This window comes from Crocodylus porosus, unplaced genomic scaffold (assembly GCF_001723895.1).
Source record: "Crocodylus porosus isolate Cpor-Errol unplaced genomic scaffold, CroPor_comp1, whole genome shotgun sequence".
NCBI classification, from domain to species: domain Eukaryota; kingdom Metazoa; phylum Chordata; order Crocodylia; family Crocodylidae; genus Crocodylus; species Crocodylus porosus.
Window position 1 is genome coordinate 91175198 of NW_017728906.1, and position 16542 is coordinate 91191739.

Below are 16542 nucleotides of genomic sequence, written 5' to 3' on the forward strand. Positions count from 1 at the left end.
ATGAGATCCCATGCACCGTTACAGGCTGGGGACCAACTGGCAAGCAGCAACCCTGCAGAAAAGGCCCTGGAGGTGACAGCAGATAATAAGCTGAATAGGAGCTAGCAGCGTGCCCTGGTTGCTAAGAAGGCTAATGGCATACTGGGCTGCACTGGTGAGAGGCCCCGCCAGCACAACAAAGTAGCGACAAAAGGAACATACCAGGGTGAAGGGTGGGGCGGGGCTACCCAATGGGAGGTGGGAACGCGAAAGTGGCCGGATGTTGGGGCGGGGCTATGCGGCAGGGGGCGGAGCTACTCGGTGGGGAAGGAGAGGAGTGAAAATGCCTGGATGTTGGGGGCGGTGCCACGGCCACTCAGGAAAGGGGGAAAATGCCCGGATGTTAGGGGAGTTCCGCGTCTTGAGAGGGAACAAGTGGAATTGATAGGGGGTGCGCATGCGCTTTAAGCACTTCCTTTTGTCACTTCCGCTTCCCGCCGCGCGACACGGGCCCTCGCTCGCAGTCGCGGGCGGATCGCGTCACTCCCGCCGCGCGGCGCTCCCAGCCCGGTCTGGTCCGCGGGGAACGGCTGCCCGCCGTGGCCGCCATGATGCGGCGCAGTAAGGCCGAGGTGGAGCGGTACATCGCCTCCGTGCAGGCCGCCGCTCCGTCGCCCCGCGAGGTGAGCGTGGCCGGGTCGAGGCGGGCCGGCAGGCTTGAATTTGGGAGCTTTACTCTTGGGCCTTGCCCGATTGAGTTTGGCCTTAATAAAGATAGGGGGCAGGGGAGGAGTTGTGTCTCATCCTGGCTGTGCTCGGGTGCGTGAAATCACGGGATCCTGCTGAATGGCGAAGGGAAAGCTGATCGGGATTTATCACTTTCTCTTTCCCATCACAGCAGACCTAGGAGTTGGAAAAGGAAACTAGTAGGCTGGGAGTGTCCAGTTGTCAGGGGGCGGTTCTCTTTCAGGCTGTATTTCATTCAGGTGTGACATTCCCCCTGGCCACTGGCTGTGAGGGAGGTGGGGAGTTTTGACCAATTCCAAGAGGGATGGGACAGGCTCTTAGAGGAAAGGGGCAGAGGAGTTAGCAAGCAGGGAAGTGAGAAGTGTGGCTTCAGAGGCAGGGCTTCCTAGTTTTTAAATGTCGGAGGCTGCAAGTGACAGAGGAACAGTGGGGAAAACCCCTGGTGCTTGCCAGTTTAGTTTCTCTGGGTAAATCCAATATCTTTTATTAGACTGACTCAAATAGAATCAGAAAATTAGGGTTGGAAGGGACCTCAGAAGGTCACCTAGTTCAACTTCCTGCTCAAAGCAGGACTAGGCACTCCTAGATCATCCCAGTCAAGGCTTTGTTGGAAACATGGGACAATTTGAATAAGAAAATTGAGAGAAGATAAGCATTCAGCATGTAAAGTAGTTTTGCCGCCAAGTCCTATCATCAGGAACTAGAAAGAGCCCTATTCTCCTTAGCATCACCTGGGGTGATGAGAAACAATAAGCTGATTGAGAATAGGTTTAAGCTAAAGATCAGGGGGCAATATTTTACAGTTAGGGTGGCCAGAATGTGGAACCAACTTCCTAGGGAAGTGGTCCTTGCCTCTACCGTAGGTAAATTCAAAAAGAGGTTAGATGATCTCCTGTCTGGGGTCTTGTGAACCCAGCATTCATTCCCACCTGTGGCAGTGGGTCAGGTTAGGTGATCTGTTCAGGTCCTTCCTGACCCTAACTACTATGAAACTATGAAGTGATATTAGATCATCAAAAGGCTGGGCATCGTAGGCACTGACATGACAGGGTAGTGATAGGGCGAAGGAACACTAGGGCAATCAGCCCTGTGGGGAAGGGCCGTGCTTTGGGCTACTTATAGCAGAGAAGTCGCTGCATTGATAGCCAGGTCCTGAATAACCCATTGTTGCACAAGAGGCTCAGTGTATTTATATGCCTCATTGGTTTGTATAGCCTGTTTTTTATATATAACATCAGGTAGGAAGAAAAGACAGGAGTCAGATAGGACTGAGGCAGAAGAGCCAAGGAGATAAAGAACACTGTTTGCTAGCATGGTAACGTCCTTAGCTCCAGTTGGAAACATGCGCCTTAGCAAGCTTTCAGGCACAAACCCGCAGCTTGCTAAGAAGAATTTGTCCAACTATTTGAGTCGGCCTAATAAAAGATATCAGCTTTATGCAAAGAACCTTGTCTGCCTGTGTCTTTAGACAAACACAGCTACAATCTACACCCCTGGTCGTAGCCAGGTCACGTTCCCTTTCAGCCTCTGCTCTGTGCCACGGACACAGTGATATTGAGCAAGATGGACTTATGGTCTGACCCAGTCAGTGGGAGTTCTTATATAGTGGGAAAAATGTTTGTTCTTGGCATGTTTAATGTAGCAGGAAAGAGGGTCTGGATAGCCAGCTCCCTAGCTGTCAAGCCCAGGAAGTGGTCAGTAAGCTGTCATGGTGGAGTCATGGGTGCCCCTGGCCTATTGACAAGCCATTATGTGACCTTTTTTTCAAAGGTCTCATGCAGCCATGCTGAGTTGGTGTTTGTTCCCTAGGTCTGTATTTGCTGTTTACCTTGCTGCAAACTGCAGTGGTAGGATATTTAACAATGCAGCCTTTTTATGGCATACGCACATCCGTGTGCACTGTAACACACGGAAGGATTTCGACGGGATCAATGAATGCAGCATTTGTATGGTCTCTTACCTGAGCAAACACGCAAGGATTTTGTTGAGGCTGAGTCACAGAATTTAGATCCTTTCTAAACCAGATGATGACAAGTTGGTATTTGTTGAATTTAAGAAGTTGGCCATTGCAGATGTTTATTAACCACACCCCACTTTTAATACTTTTCATCTCTTGTTTGCTGTGTGAAAGACTTACAGAAATGGGGAGCACTGAGTGACACTGAACTATGCTACAGCTGAATGCAAGGAGTAACCAGTAGAAATACATGCTTCTTATTCCTCAGTTACACTGATCTTGGATACTGTGTGACTACACTGCTTCATTAGTCCCTTTCTAGTAGACTAGCTCACAGGCATCTTTAGATTTCAGTTTTGAATCTATACCATAGGCCATAGAGGCAAGTTTGAAGTTTAAATCTGTTCCATCTTCATTCAGAAAATCACTCTACTTGATTTAAGATAGGGGACTTGAAGCGAAGAGATGTTTAAAAATATAAAGGATTTAATCCAAGCCCCCAAGGTCTGAAATAGACTGCCGCCAGAGATGGTTCAAGCACTCCTTCAAGAGAAATTTGAATGTTTATCTTGCTGGAATCCTATGACCCCTACTGACTTCCTGCCCCTGGGGCAGGGGGCTGGGCTTGAGATCTTCCAAGGTCCCTTCCAGCCCCAATGTCTATGAAATGTATGAAATAATGGCTCATCTTCTATTTGCCACACATCTTAAATGAGCTGAAAGTTGAATATTATCCTGTTAACAAAGAAGTGCTTGAACTTACTGCTGCAAACCAAGCAAAATTCTTAGTTTTCAACTCAATGTCCACAGTTCATCCTCCTTTCATAGAATTACCTTGTGGCTTATAAAGCCTTCCTGTTCCTTGCAGGCTTTCCAGATAATTATTGAGTAGTTTTTGATTGCCATTAATGCAGTAGTTCTCTGACCATGGTGTATAGAAGGCTGATATTTCTCAGAGTACTGTCTGGTTGTGTAATGTTGAGTTATCTTGATTGTAGTTTCAAAACTGTATTTAAAGGAACCTAACTGTATAGTGAATATTTTAAATGTTTCCTTCCAATTAAGAAGTTGCTGTAGTTGACGCACATATTTTAAACAATTGTTGAATGTGGGAAGTGATCCACATACAGTGCACCCGATTATAAATTAACTTTTGCACAAGCACAATTCTTCCTCTTAGAGTGAACTAACAGAAGGTATCAGGAGTTCTGTGGCTAGAAATAATGAGCTATTTCTGCAATTGTGAAAATCAATTTCTGCTGATAGACTTGTTCTGATATATATAATTTAAGAGGGAGTTCATCTAGATCGATGCATAATAGACTTTCGACAGCAAATTTACTCTGTTTTGACCAAAATGATCATGTTTGGTTTTGACCGAAATGATCCTTTCTTAGTCAACAAAAACATTCCCAATATATACTCAGGCAGTGAAGTTTTCTATTTGCTAGGTAGGACTTCATAATAGTTTGGGGTAAGAATAACACAATTTAATGAGAAACTGGAGTAGGATTGAAAATACGTGTCTAAAGTTTAGTCCCTTAGTTGAATACAGATAAACTGAAAATCATATTTAAACTATCTTGGTTATATATAGGACTGTTGTATTTTATGAAAGTTTTGCCATAACACTTCATATTTCTCGCCTTCTAGAAATCAATGAAAGGATTTTTTTTTGCTAAGCTGTATTATGAAGCAAAAGAATATGAACTTGCTAAAAGGTAACATGCATTAAAAACATTGTTTTTAATTACTATGATGGCTAATTACATATTATTATTATATAGCTATTTATCATATGTACTTTAAATATCAAAACCGTGTTAATTTCAGGTAGTGTTCAGTGCATCTTATCCTTGATGCAACTTGATGGAGCAAGAGAGATTTAGAGTGGGAGGTGGGGGGTGTGGGAGTAGAGAACCTGAAGGAAAATTGGAAATCGAAAAGTAAATCTGCTCTTTGAGGTAGTCACAGTTCTACAGCACAGTATGCATTTGTTGGTTCTTTGTGCTATCCAGATATTTAGTAGCAAGTGTAGCATCCTTATATACCAGATAAACGCTGTGTGCTGATTTGGGGCTGCAGAGCTAAATGCTGTGGTTTTAACCCTCACTATTCAGCACAAGAATGGGTTAAGTGTTTAGATTTTTTTTTAAGTAGTGATCAGGAAACTTTTTTTCTTTTTTTTCTTTCTTTCTAGGTATATATCAACATACCTTAGCGTACAAGAAAGAGACCCAAAAGCCCACAGATTCCTTGGCCAGCTCTATGAAGCTGAAGATAATATAGAAAAGGCTGTGGGTTGTTATAAGGTAAGTAATAGGTTATCCTGCATTCTATTTGAATTATGTAGAATTCAGAAAAGGGTGGTCAGCTTTTTTTTTCTATTTGCTTTTTGCTATACAAAGCAGATAGGAGGCAACTGTGCTGTATCTAAGTGAACAATCTGATAAAGCTTCTTCTGTTGTCAAATGCACAAGATGAAAAATTGGGAAGAAGGATTCCTCTGTTTCTTCCAAACTCTTTTTTGTATGGTAATTACACCAATGATGAATTAACCAAATTTAGACAATTATAACACTGTCTGTGTCCAACATCAGTTCCACAGCTGATCTTTAAAAAGCTCTACTATTTAACTCTTTCTGCATTGAAAAGAGTTTACCATCTTTAGGTTCTAAGATTCTTGTGTACCTCCAACCTGATGAGTCTAACTACTAGTAAAATATATTATAGAATTAAGACGCATGATAGTTGTTCTGGATGTACGTGGCTGTAAAACTACCACAATAAGTATCTTCCCCTTCTTTAAGATTTTGCTGCTAACAGATTCAAAATGCATCTTGGTAGAGTACTATTCCCTGGAATTTCTAAAGGTATCTTTATGGCCCATTTCAAACTTTCCAAGTACATATTGATCACCAGTATTGCTCTTCATAGTTAGAATTCATGTTTGTTCTAGTTACACTATAGATAAATGTTGAAATGTTCCATGCTGTCTGCAAAAGTAACTTGTGTCTTGTGTTTGGGAAATAGCGCTCAGTGGAGTTGAACCCAACTCAGAAAGACCTTGTACTGAAAATTGCGGAATTACTGTGTAAAAATGATGTTACCGATGGAAGAGCAAAATATTGGGTTGAGAGAGCTGCTAAACATTTCCCTGGAAGCCCTGCTGTGTACAGATTGAAGGTAAATTAATCCACCTGAGTTTTATCATTAACTTCTAATTATGCATGCTCTTGTTTTTTTTAAAACAAACAAAGGCAATTTAGGACAAAGGCAATTTGATATAGTGATTTCGTCTTTTCTAACCTTTTTGGTTAGGCTTTTTGAGTATATTTGTTTTCTTTCTCCCTTGGTTATTGAATCTGCTTATTCTTTGACCACTGCAGATCACCACACTTTGACAGTCTTGTAATAAATATTAACATAAAGTTTACAACTGAGGCGTAGGAACCATTGTTTTGGTTTTTTTCTACAGTGGTCGCCACATAATTGATTTTACTCTAGGAGTAGGGTTTCTATGTGCTAGGTAGTGTAGATACTGTAACATTCTTACGAGTGGTTTTAAGATTCTTTCCAGAGAGAGTTATATGAGAAACTTAAATCTGATTTCTAGTCCAGAAATCGGATAATAAAAGGAGAATCTACTGATCATAGGGCCATTTCTGGTTCTCATGGATAGCAAGTTAGCAGACCTTTATACTGTTCCTGGATTGTTCTTGTCTAGTACTGATATTTTTTTTTTTTTTCCCCCCCTGATCGGAGTTAATGGCTGATTATCATATTTACAGCCCGTTCCTAGGTTTGGAGTCACAGCTGCTGCCTGTCCTTCTGCACTCTGCCATCTACCCCTGCAGCCTCTTTGCCTTCCTCCTCCACCTTCTATGCATTGTCTGCTCCCCCACCTTGGCCTTCTCCCTCCCTACCTTTTACCGTTGCTCTGCACTGACAGGCTCAATCCATGCTGCAGCCCGGGCATTAAGCACAATTTCAACCTGGCCCTGTAGCAGCTGTGTGGGCTGCATGCCACTGTTGCAGGGGCTGGGCTGGGGGTGTGCTCATTGGATGGAACTTGCATGGGGGTAAGGAGGGGCAGGGAGCAGAGGATGGCACGGGAAGGATTGGAGGGAGAACAGAGAGAAAAGAGGAGCAGGCGCAAGCAGGGGGAAAGCTGCTTGATCACTTACCCTCCTGCAGCAGTGGGGGCATGGATTAAAGATTGACCCTTCAATAATTAGATTCAATACATGTAAAATTATGGAAAATTTATAAATTTGTTAGGTATAGAATCTAATTAGAGGGGGTTGTTTTAAATTCAAGGTTGTTGTCAATTTGAGCAGATGTTATATGGCAGGTCTTCAGCCCTGTACTAGTAACCCTCAGACCTTGCTTATTTCTTTAGAGTTTCTTGGGAACAGTTATAAATACTTCAGTAGTCAGACTTCAGAAGTTTTAAATAAAATTTGGGTGTTTTTTTGGTTTTTTTTTACATAGAAGGCAACTGTGTTAAGTATGAACTGTATATCATGAATTCATTGTACATAAACATTTTCTTTTGTGTGGCTCTGAGGGCGTAGCATGCATGTATATAGTAGCTCTTTCAGAAAGAGGACTACTCTGATGGTTTAATTTTTATTATCTTGACTTGAATAAATGTTTTGGTCCTTTAAATATGTTTGTCTTGGATTTGGATGCTCATGAACATAAGATGTGAGACTTCTGTTGCTTTTCAAAATATAATTAGTATGCTTCGGAACGGTGTCTCCAGAAACACAGTATGACTTGATCTGCGTAGAGGTGCATAACTTTCTTCTGCGTTGGGAACAGAATACCTCCTTCTAAAAATGAATTTGTGGCTAGATAAGCTGCAGTAGGAGACCTCTAATGGACTTCTCTGTCAGTAAAACAAAGTTAATTACTGATGCAACAGAATTCTGATGTGCTCTTAAACCTATCCCAAAACATGTTTAAAGATGCAAAATATCAGTTACTTCTGTTAAGGCTTATTAATGTTAATTTAATATTTTAAATAAATCTGAAAGCCCTCTGCAAACCAGTCCAACCTGTATGAGCAGAAATAGCAAAGTTAGTTGCATAGTTAAATGGCACATAAAATAATAAACATGTTGGTTTTGTTTTTTAATAGGAGCAGTTACTGGATTGTAAAGGCGAGGATGGATGGAATCAGCTTTTTGACCTGATTCAGTCAGAACTCTATGCAAGACCAGATGATGTCTATGTAAACATCAGGCTAGTTGAACTCTACCGGTCAAACAAGCGACTTGGAGATGCTGTGGCTCACTGCTGTGAAGCAGAAAAGAAGATAACTTCTCGGTCAAGCTTGGAATGGTGTTCCTGTGTTGTACAGACACTTAAGGTGTGCTTAATTCTAATATAGGCTCGGGGGGGGGCACAAGGGAACAGTTTTTAGTCTTCTACACTAAGTTGCATTAGTGTAATTCCTGAATTTTCCAAGAAGGAGGGGAATCTAACAACATTAGTTTTTCATCCTTGCTCTGGCTTAGCGTTTCAACATTTTTAAGTTGAATGTGTTTTAAGTAAGACTCTTAGTTTTGTCTTGAACCGAAAGCTCAGAACTTCCCTCTGTTTTCTCTCTGGACACTAGGATGAAATGTATGTGGATTGTATGTTGAGCTTGTAAAATGGAGAATGCGGTCAGTGGTAGCTAGTGAGATTTGGAAGTGGAAGTGTTCTAGCCCACCAAGATATTGACTGTACCTTATTTTATGGTAAATCTTCTCTAGGAATATCTGGAATCTGTACAGGACTCGGAATCTGATAAAAGTAACTGGAGAACCACCAACAAGGATCTGCTGCTGGCCTATTCCAACCTTGTAGTAATGACACTTTCTACTAGAAACGTTCAAGAAAGTAGAGAAGTACTTGAAAGGTATTCTCATTGTAACTTCCCATGCTGAAACACTTCTTCTCAATGCCAAGAGATGTTGGTCTGCACTAAAAAATTATCAAGTAGGCTTGTTTCACTATGCAAGTGGTTTAGGAAAACAACTGATTTTTAAAAAACTCTCTGCTAGTTATTAAAACCCGTGTTTCTGTGTTGTGCTACCCTGGTTTGATATTGTTGAGAACCAGACTTGCATTGTTGTGTGCTTCTTGACCCTTCTTGGGGTGTGAATATTTTTCCACTGGCATACTTACTATTTGGAAGAGGTTTTAGCAACAAAAGAGTCGGAGGGTAGGCTCTTATATAGAAATATTTCTGTATACAAGTAAAGTGTACCAGAAACTAACAAGAGTCTTGAACTTGAGATTCTCTTCTATATAGCTCTCTCTCAGTTCAACATACCATTTACACTTTGCAAGTAGAATTTCTTAACTCTAAAACTAGTATGCAGCTGGCACTAGTTTAAACAAATTTTGTTTGTCTTGTAGTTTTGATAGTGCACTTCATTCTGTGAAACCATATGTGAATGGGACTGATGAACTGTCTGTGACTTTCATGGAAATGAGAGGTCACTTCTACCTGCATGCTGGAACTCTGCTACTGAAAATGGCTGAACACAGCGAGGCCCAGTGGAGAGCTGTTTCTGAACTGGCAGCTTTGTGTTACCTGATTGCTTTTCAAGTAAGTAGTTTTTAGTTTATTTTTGTTATGCCTAGGTTGATGTAGTGTCCTTGCAGTAGTATACTTTTTTCAGGAGAGCAAATGGGGATGTTGTTGTATCTTCTTAAATTGGAGATTTTAAAGAAAATGTTTGATAGTCACCTGTCTGGAATGATTTAGGAATAGTGAATTCTATACAAGTGCAGGGACTTGTAGCTTCATTGTTGGTAGGGTCGGAAGGAACCTGAGCAGATCATCAAGTCCAACCCCCTGCCATGGCAGGAAAAAGTACTGGGGTCAAACAACCCCATTAAGGTGTTCGTCTAGCCTCCTCTTAAAAGCCCCAGGTCTCCTGAACTGTGGCGCCGATAACTGGATGCAGTACTCCAGCTGCGGCCTGACCCAGTGTCATGTAGAGGGGGATGATCACCTCCTTGGACCTGCTTGAGATGCATCTGTGGATGCATGACAAGGTATGGTTGGCCTTCCTGACCACGTCCCCATGCTGTCGGCCTATGTTCATTTTGGCATCAGTGATGACTCCGAGATCCTTTTCTGCCTCTGCACTGATGAGAAGGGAGTTCCCCAGCCTGTAGGTATGGTGCCGGTTCTTCCTCCCCAGGTGCATCACCTTGCACTTCTCAGTGTTGAAACCCATCCTGTTCTCATCCGCCCACCCTTGTAACCTATCTAGGTCCGATTGCAGCCTATTCCTCCCTTCTAACGTGCCCAAATCCCCCCACATCTTAGTGTCATCAGCAACTTTGAACAGGGTGGTTTTTACCCCCCTGCCCAAGTCACTGATGAAAATGTTGAACAGTGCGGGCCCAAGGACCAAGCCCTGGGGGGACCCCACTGCCCACATCCCTCTAGGTCAAAAATGACCCATCCACCACCACTCTCTGGGTGCGGCCCTCCAGCCAGCTAGTGACCCATTTGACTGTATAGGTGTCAACACCACAGTCCCCTAGTTTTTTAATGAGAATGGGGTGAGAGTCAGTGTCGAAGTCTTTCTGGACTTTAAGAAGGCCTATGTCCACTGCTACCCCAGCGCCTAAGGATTATGTGACCTGGTCACAGAAGGCCACCAGGTTGGTCTGACAGGACCTGCCTCTAATGAACCCGTGTTGGTTACCCCTTAGCATAATCTCCCCTGCTGGCCCCTTATGGACATGTGCCAGGATAATTCTCTCAAAAAGCTCACCCAAGATTGAGGTAAGACTAACTGGCCTATAGTTTCCTAGGTCTTCCTTCCTCCCTTCTTTGAAAATGGGAACCACATTGGCCCTTTTCCAGTCCTCTGGCACCACACCAGAGCACCACGAGTGCTCGTAAAGCTGTGCCAGGGGTCCCGCAATGACCTCTGCTAATTCCCTCAGCACTCTGTGGGACTTGAACAATAACTTCTGGACAGACACAAATATGTTCCCTCTTCCTATGAGGTGGTGTACTGTCTGGCTCAATAGAATTGCCCATAACGCTAAAAAGGCTTAAAAAGATGACTTGTACTTTTCTACTGTGGCGGCTTCTAAGAACTTAGATCTCTCTTTTGTTTAATCTTACAAAATCAGTGGGTCTCCTTCCATCGCTGTGCCTGTAATCTGGAGATAGTTTGCATTCATGCAAACTTAATCTTTCTTGTAACAGTCTCTCTCTCCTCTCCTTCTCTCTTTCCGTACAAAAGTGTTTCGTAAATTACATATCCAGGAATTTAGGAAAATTTAGGAAAATTTTCTTATTGTTGAGGTCTAATGTCTTGAAATTTGTAACTTTCTGATTTTTTTTCCCTTTAAATTTCTCCTAGGTTCCTAAACCAAAGGGAAAACTTATAAAAGGAGACCAAGCCGGACAAGACATAGTGGAAATGCTAGCTTGTGATCGACTAAGCCAGTCTGGTAACAAAAATATTAACTGAAACTTCTTAAAGTTGTTACTTAGTTTGTAAGAAACATTAAACTGTTCCAAAACATGAGAGAGAAGAATTTACTCTCGACTTTGGGCATATATGTAGTTATTTTGATATCCCATGATTGAATTTAAAAGCATCTTTGATCATGCAACAGTATTTCATTCCCCATCTTTTTTTTTTCTTCTGCCATGTGAAAAAATGAGTTAATATGGAAAAATCAGTACATTTTCCCACTACCCTTCTTTCATACTCCTGAGTGATACCAACTTTAAAAGTTTTGTACCTTTTTGAATCTTCTTCAAATGCTGTTAGTACTCCAAGGCTTCTTTCACCTTTTGTGCTTTTGGATTATTGGCTCTCTGAATGAGATGCTCTTCAGGATTTCCTTCTAGCTCCTATCATAGCTATTTGTGGAAATAAAGAATGCTGGATGTACTGTGGGGATTTTTCTTCCATATTTGTTAAACCATCTTTACCAAAGGTTCCATATTCATGTCCAGAGGACTGGATATCAAAATTCTTTGGCCTAGATGCCTCGGTGTGGAGCATGAAAGGACTTGGGCGTATGGAGTTAAATTCTGGCACAATAGAAGTCAAAGGGAATTTCTTGGAAAGAGAAATTTGTCTACAGTCCTCTTTTTTGACATACTGGGTTACTGCCCTAAGATGCTTGCTACTGAACAAAATTCATTTTAAATTAAAAAAAAAAAAACGTAATTCATTGTTTTTGAATTAACAAAGTATCTTGCTTTCTAGGTCACATGTTGCTAAACCTAAGTCATGGCAAGCAAGACTTCTTTAAAGAGATTGTGGAGTCTTTTGCAAACAAAAGTGGGCAATCTACTTTATTTAATGCACTCTTTGAGAGAGGCATTTCTAGAGAGCGGTCTTTCCTTGGCACAGATGATATTGGAAACATCAGTGTACATCCACCGGAACGTATGGAACTTGCTAGACATGATATTGGTAAGATATGTCACTTTAAGTGTATTTTGTGTATTAAGGTCATGCTCATGCAGGTGTTACGTATAGGTACTTGAACATTACGGACTGCAATTGAGAACAAATTTGTTCTCAAAGTAATTTTAGACTATAATTTACCTTGTGGTTATAAATGAGTTGAATAAGCCTGAGAACTCAACACCCAGCTATCTGTTAATCATCTACTTTTCCATTAACCTAATGGAAAATAGGTTAGTCTAACATCCCCAGAAGATGAAACCTTTTCTGTTAGACTAGATGGAGATTATATGTGCAAAGGCTGTAATCTATAAGCAACCTGCTTATTTAAGTTAGAGACTGTTAGCTTGACATTTCAGGTGATTAAATGTAGTATTGCATTGGAAGAACTGATCTCTCTGGACAGCCCACATCCAGATCTATCAAATGGATATTTCAAAAAGGTTGTAATGCCCTTACTTCCTGGGCTATTTTTTAGGTGGTATACATGAAATGGTGGGTATTTCTGAATTAAGCTAATGTGTTCTGACAGTATAAACCAGGGGTCTGCCAAGCATGGCATGCAAGGCCATTTTTCTCAGCACACATTGGGGCTGGGGAGGCAGCAGCTGTTTGCAGCCAGCCCCAGCTTTGGGTAGCTCAGGGGTAGGCAAAATATGGCCTGTGGGCTGCATCTGGCCTGTGAGGCCATTCTGTCCGGACCCCGTGGGGTCCCTAAAAAATTTAGAAAAGTTAATATTTATCTGTCTTTGGTTCCTATCAAAAATAACAGGAGCCAGGGGCAGTAGGAAACAGGGGAAGCCTGGCGGGCTCCTGAAATAGCAGGGCCCACCCAGCCCCGCCCCCCCAGCCAGAAGCCCCAGTAGGGGCTTCAGGCCTAGGACCATGTGGCTGCACCATGCTGGAACCTCAGGTAAAGGGACGGAAGGAGCCTAGGGAAAAGTGGCCCTTCCCCAACCCCGTGGCTGGTGCTCCCTGATGCACCCACTTGCAGCCTGCTTGGGGCTGTCCTGAGCAGGCACAGACAGCTCCACGCATGCAGCATGGGGTGCTGGGCATGGGGCAGGGGTGTGGCTGCTTTTCCCATGCTCAGCACCAGCTCGTAACCTGCCCCCACAGCCAGCCTGGGCCCCTTGCTGGCACCAGACTTGCCCATCGGGCCTTCATATGGTGGCAGCAGCTGCGGCCCCCCTGCTTGCTGTGCTTCTGCCCACCCAGAGCTTGTGCGCTGGGCAGCCAAGAGGTGGCGATGGCAAACACTGCCCAGAGCGGCAAGCAGGGGGTGCCACAGCTGCTGCCACTGCAGCAGAGCCCCAGTGGGCAAGCCCTGTGCCGGCATGGGGACCAGGCTGGCAGTGGGGGCAGGTTACAAGCTGGTGCCAAGCGTGGGAAAAGCAGACCTGCTCAGCGCCCCATGCTGCTGCCGCTCGCAGCCCACATGGGGCTGGCTGCCTTTGCCTGCTCAGGACAACCCCATGTGGGCTGTGAGCAACTGCAGCAAGGAGCACCAGCCGCAGGGCAGGGCAGGGGCCACTTTTCCCTGCGCTCAGCACCAGCTTGTTCTTTGCCATAGAGCAGGGGGTTGGGGTGACATGCTGCCTCCCGCCTGTACCACGGGGCTGGTGGGTACTGGGAGTGGGTGGGTGCATGGGGCCCACACCAGTGTCTCAGGGCCAACATCGTCGGGGTCAGAGCAGGGCAGCAGGAGCACAGGGGCCCTGGACAGCAGGGGCTCTATAGAGCCAGGTCAGCTCCCCCTTGTCCCTGCTGATGCAGCCCACCCTGGCTCCACAGACCCCTGCTAGCCAGCACCCTGCTCTGGACCCCACTGGCGCTGGACCTGAGACACTCCTCCCAAGATGGTGACCAGGGGGCGGGGCTACCTATGTGGCCCTCAACAGCTTGCCAAAACTGGGTAAGTGGCCCTCCGCCTAAAATAATTGCCCACCCCTGGGGTAGTTGCTGCCAGTCAGGAGCCCGGGCTGTTCCCAGCAGGCATCCGCGACACTGGAAGCCCTGCTGGGAGCAGCCCAGGCTTTGTGGCTATCAGCAGCTACCCAGAGCCGGGGCCAGCTGCAGTTGGGAGGCTACAAACAGCCGATGCCTCCCTGGTCCTGGCCCCAGTGGGTGCAGTGCCAGCACCTGCTGCCTTCCCGGAACCGGCAGACAGCTGGGGCCGGGGCCAGGGCCAGAGGGCAGCAGCTGTTTGTAGCTTCTCGGCTGCAGCCAGCCCTGGCTCTGGGTAGCTGCTGACAGCCATGGAGACTAGGCTGCTGCCATGGAAGCCCTGCTGCAAGCAGCCCTGGCTCTGTGGCTGAAAGCAACTACCTAGAGCCTGGGCCAGCTGCAGACATCCGTTGGCTTTCCACCTGGGCTCCAGGGAGGCAGCACATACTGGCAGTGTTCCCGGCTATGCTGCCCTCGCTGCTTCTGCAAAGCAGCATTGGAACCTGGCATGGCACGGCACAGCAGGGGTGCAGAAAGTTGCCTGCTCCAAGCTCCCTACTGCCCTGCTACACTTCCCCTGCGGGCAGGGGCAGCAGCAAGGGGCACAGTCCTGTGCTGCTGCCCACACTGCTCCTGTGCACACAAGGGAAGTATGGCAGGGCAGCTGAGAGCAGGCATCTTTCTGCACCACTCTTGTTGTGCTCTGCCACGCCAGGTTCCAACAAGGGAGCATTGCCGGTATGTGCTCTCTCCCTGGAGCCCAGGGCCAGGGTGAGAGGCAGCAGATGTTTGCAGCTGGCCCAGGTTCTGGGTAGCTGCTGACAGCTGCAGAGCCCAGGCTGGGGGGCAGGGGCTTTGGGTTGGAGGCAAGGGGCACAAGCAAGGCATCCTGCCATGTACTCTCTGCCCTCATTCGTTTTTCTGGCATGCTGGCACTTCGGCACCTTCCAAGGTAGGCATTGTGGTGTTTTTCAGCACTCTGGCCAAAAAATGTTGCCTACCCTGGGTATAAACAGTCGTCCTTCACAAATGAAAAGTTTAAAGAAAACCAAAACCACCTCAAGTATGCATCTTACTACTTTAGATTGCTCTCTTCTAAAGTAAGAATTCAGTTAAGAGAGTGCTAATCTGTTGCAAACACTTCTGTGCTTTTTTGGAGGTCCGTCCAACTGCAGAAGTAGTTAAGTGATGGACAAATTCCTCAGGTGCCTGGGTTAAGTGGTCTCTTGCATCTGAAAAACTAAACTACTATAGCAGCTACCAAATAAAAATTTTTTTGTTGCTTTTCTTTTTATGTTATTTAGGACCATCTTTCAGTTGCCTTGTTCTTGAAGATTTGAGCGTTGTTTACCTAATACTAGCAACAGCATTTCTAATATGAAAACTAAAACAATTATTTTTCATACTAATTTTAAGCAAGGTGTAAGCAAATGAAATTGAGTGTTCAGAGGTTGCCGTGTTAACTGTACCCAGGGCTGCAACATATATGCTCTATTCATAATACCTGATTTTGTTACCTGAAACACTTTTGCTGAGTCGGTAATCTCAAAATCGGTAACTATGAGATGGTACAATCATAGAATCTAAAATTTCACTTGGTGAGACACTTAATGGAGTGTTTTATACTCTCCCATTTCCCCTAATGTGTAATCCCATTGAGAACAATCTTTTAATATGTTTCTGTGGAAATACAACTTGTTGTCCCAAGCTTCCTGATTCCTTTAACTCGGGATCACTGCAAGTCAAGAAGAGAAGCAAATTCAAAAACAACACCAAAAAGGTGGTTTCAGTGTGTAGGCATTTATTTAAATTATGGCTTCCAAATTGGAATTATGCCTAGTTTTGATTATCTGGTGATTCTGCTGATTTATAAATATTCACCAGTTCTTTATTGCCCTTAGGTGCTGTTCGAATGCACAACGGTAGTCTCCAGCACCTTATATGGCTTGGTTTACAGTGGAATTTCATGTCCATTTTACCTGCAGTACGCAGGTGGTTAAAACAGCTCTTCCACTTGCCCCAGGAGACATCAAGACTTGAGACCAATGCTCCTGAATCAATTTGCTTATTGGACCTTGAGGTAAGGAAACTATTTTTATTCGCTAACACTTGTAATACAGTGTAAGTCTATAGTTTGACACGTACTTGTCTTGCAAAAACAGGTGTTTCTACTTGGGGTGATATTTACTAGCCACTTACAGTTGCAAGAGAAATTTAATACTCAGTACAGTTCACATCAGCCGCAATTTTTGCCTCTACCAGTGAGCAAACAGCTTTGTACTGAAAGACAGAGATCCTGGTGGGAGGCTGTTTATACTCTTCTTCACAAAAAAGCATTGTAAGTATTTATTTATTTTTTTTACTAATTCATTTTAAATTGCTTCTAACATGGTAACTTGAATTGGGCAGTTTTAGGTTCTTGAGCTTTATTTCATTGCTTTGTCTTGCTCACTTGAT

At 44.3% G+C, this 16542-nt stretch overlaps 1 protein-coding gene across 2 annotated transcripts in view; it reads left to right on the forward strand.

Moving 5' to 3' along the window:
- The first annotated feature begins 534 nt into the window (after positions 1-534).
- LOC109306272 (E3 SUMO-protein ligase RanBP2-like) overlaps positions 535-16542 on the forward strand; it is a 60005-nt gene continuing 43997 nt past the window's right edge. Inside the window, exons 1-11 of one of the 2 annotated variants that reach the window (XM_019529596.1) lie at positions 535-662; positions 4337-4404; positions 4884-4995; positions 5717-5869; positions 7830-8060; positions 8449-8594; positions 9098-9290; positions 11074-11164; positions 11935-12144; positions 15987-16165; positions 16248-16423. In XM_019529596.1, coding sequence (XP_019385141.1) covers positions 588-662; positions 4337-4404; positions 4884-4995; positions 5717-5869; positions 7830-8060; positions 8449-8594; positions 9098-9290; positions 11074-11164; positions 11935-12144; positions 15987-16165; positions 16248-16423 — 1634 coding nt within the window. In that variant the 5' untranslated portion in view covers positions 535-587. The remainder of the gene's footprint in view (positions 663-4336; positions 4405-4883; positions 4996-5716; positions 5870-7829; positions 8061-8448; positions 8595-9097; positions 9291-11073; positions 11165-11934; positions 12145-15986; positions 16166-16247; positions 16424-16542) is intronic. The other variant, XM_019529599.1, reaches the window with a different exon arrangement.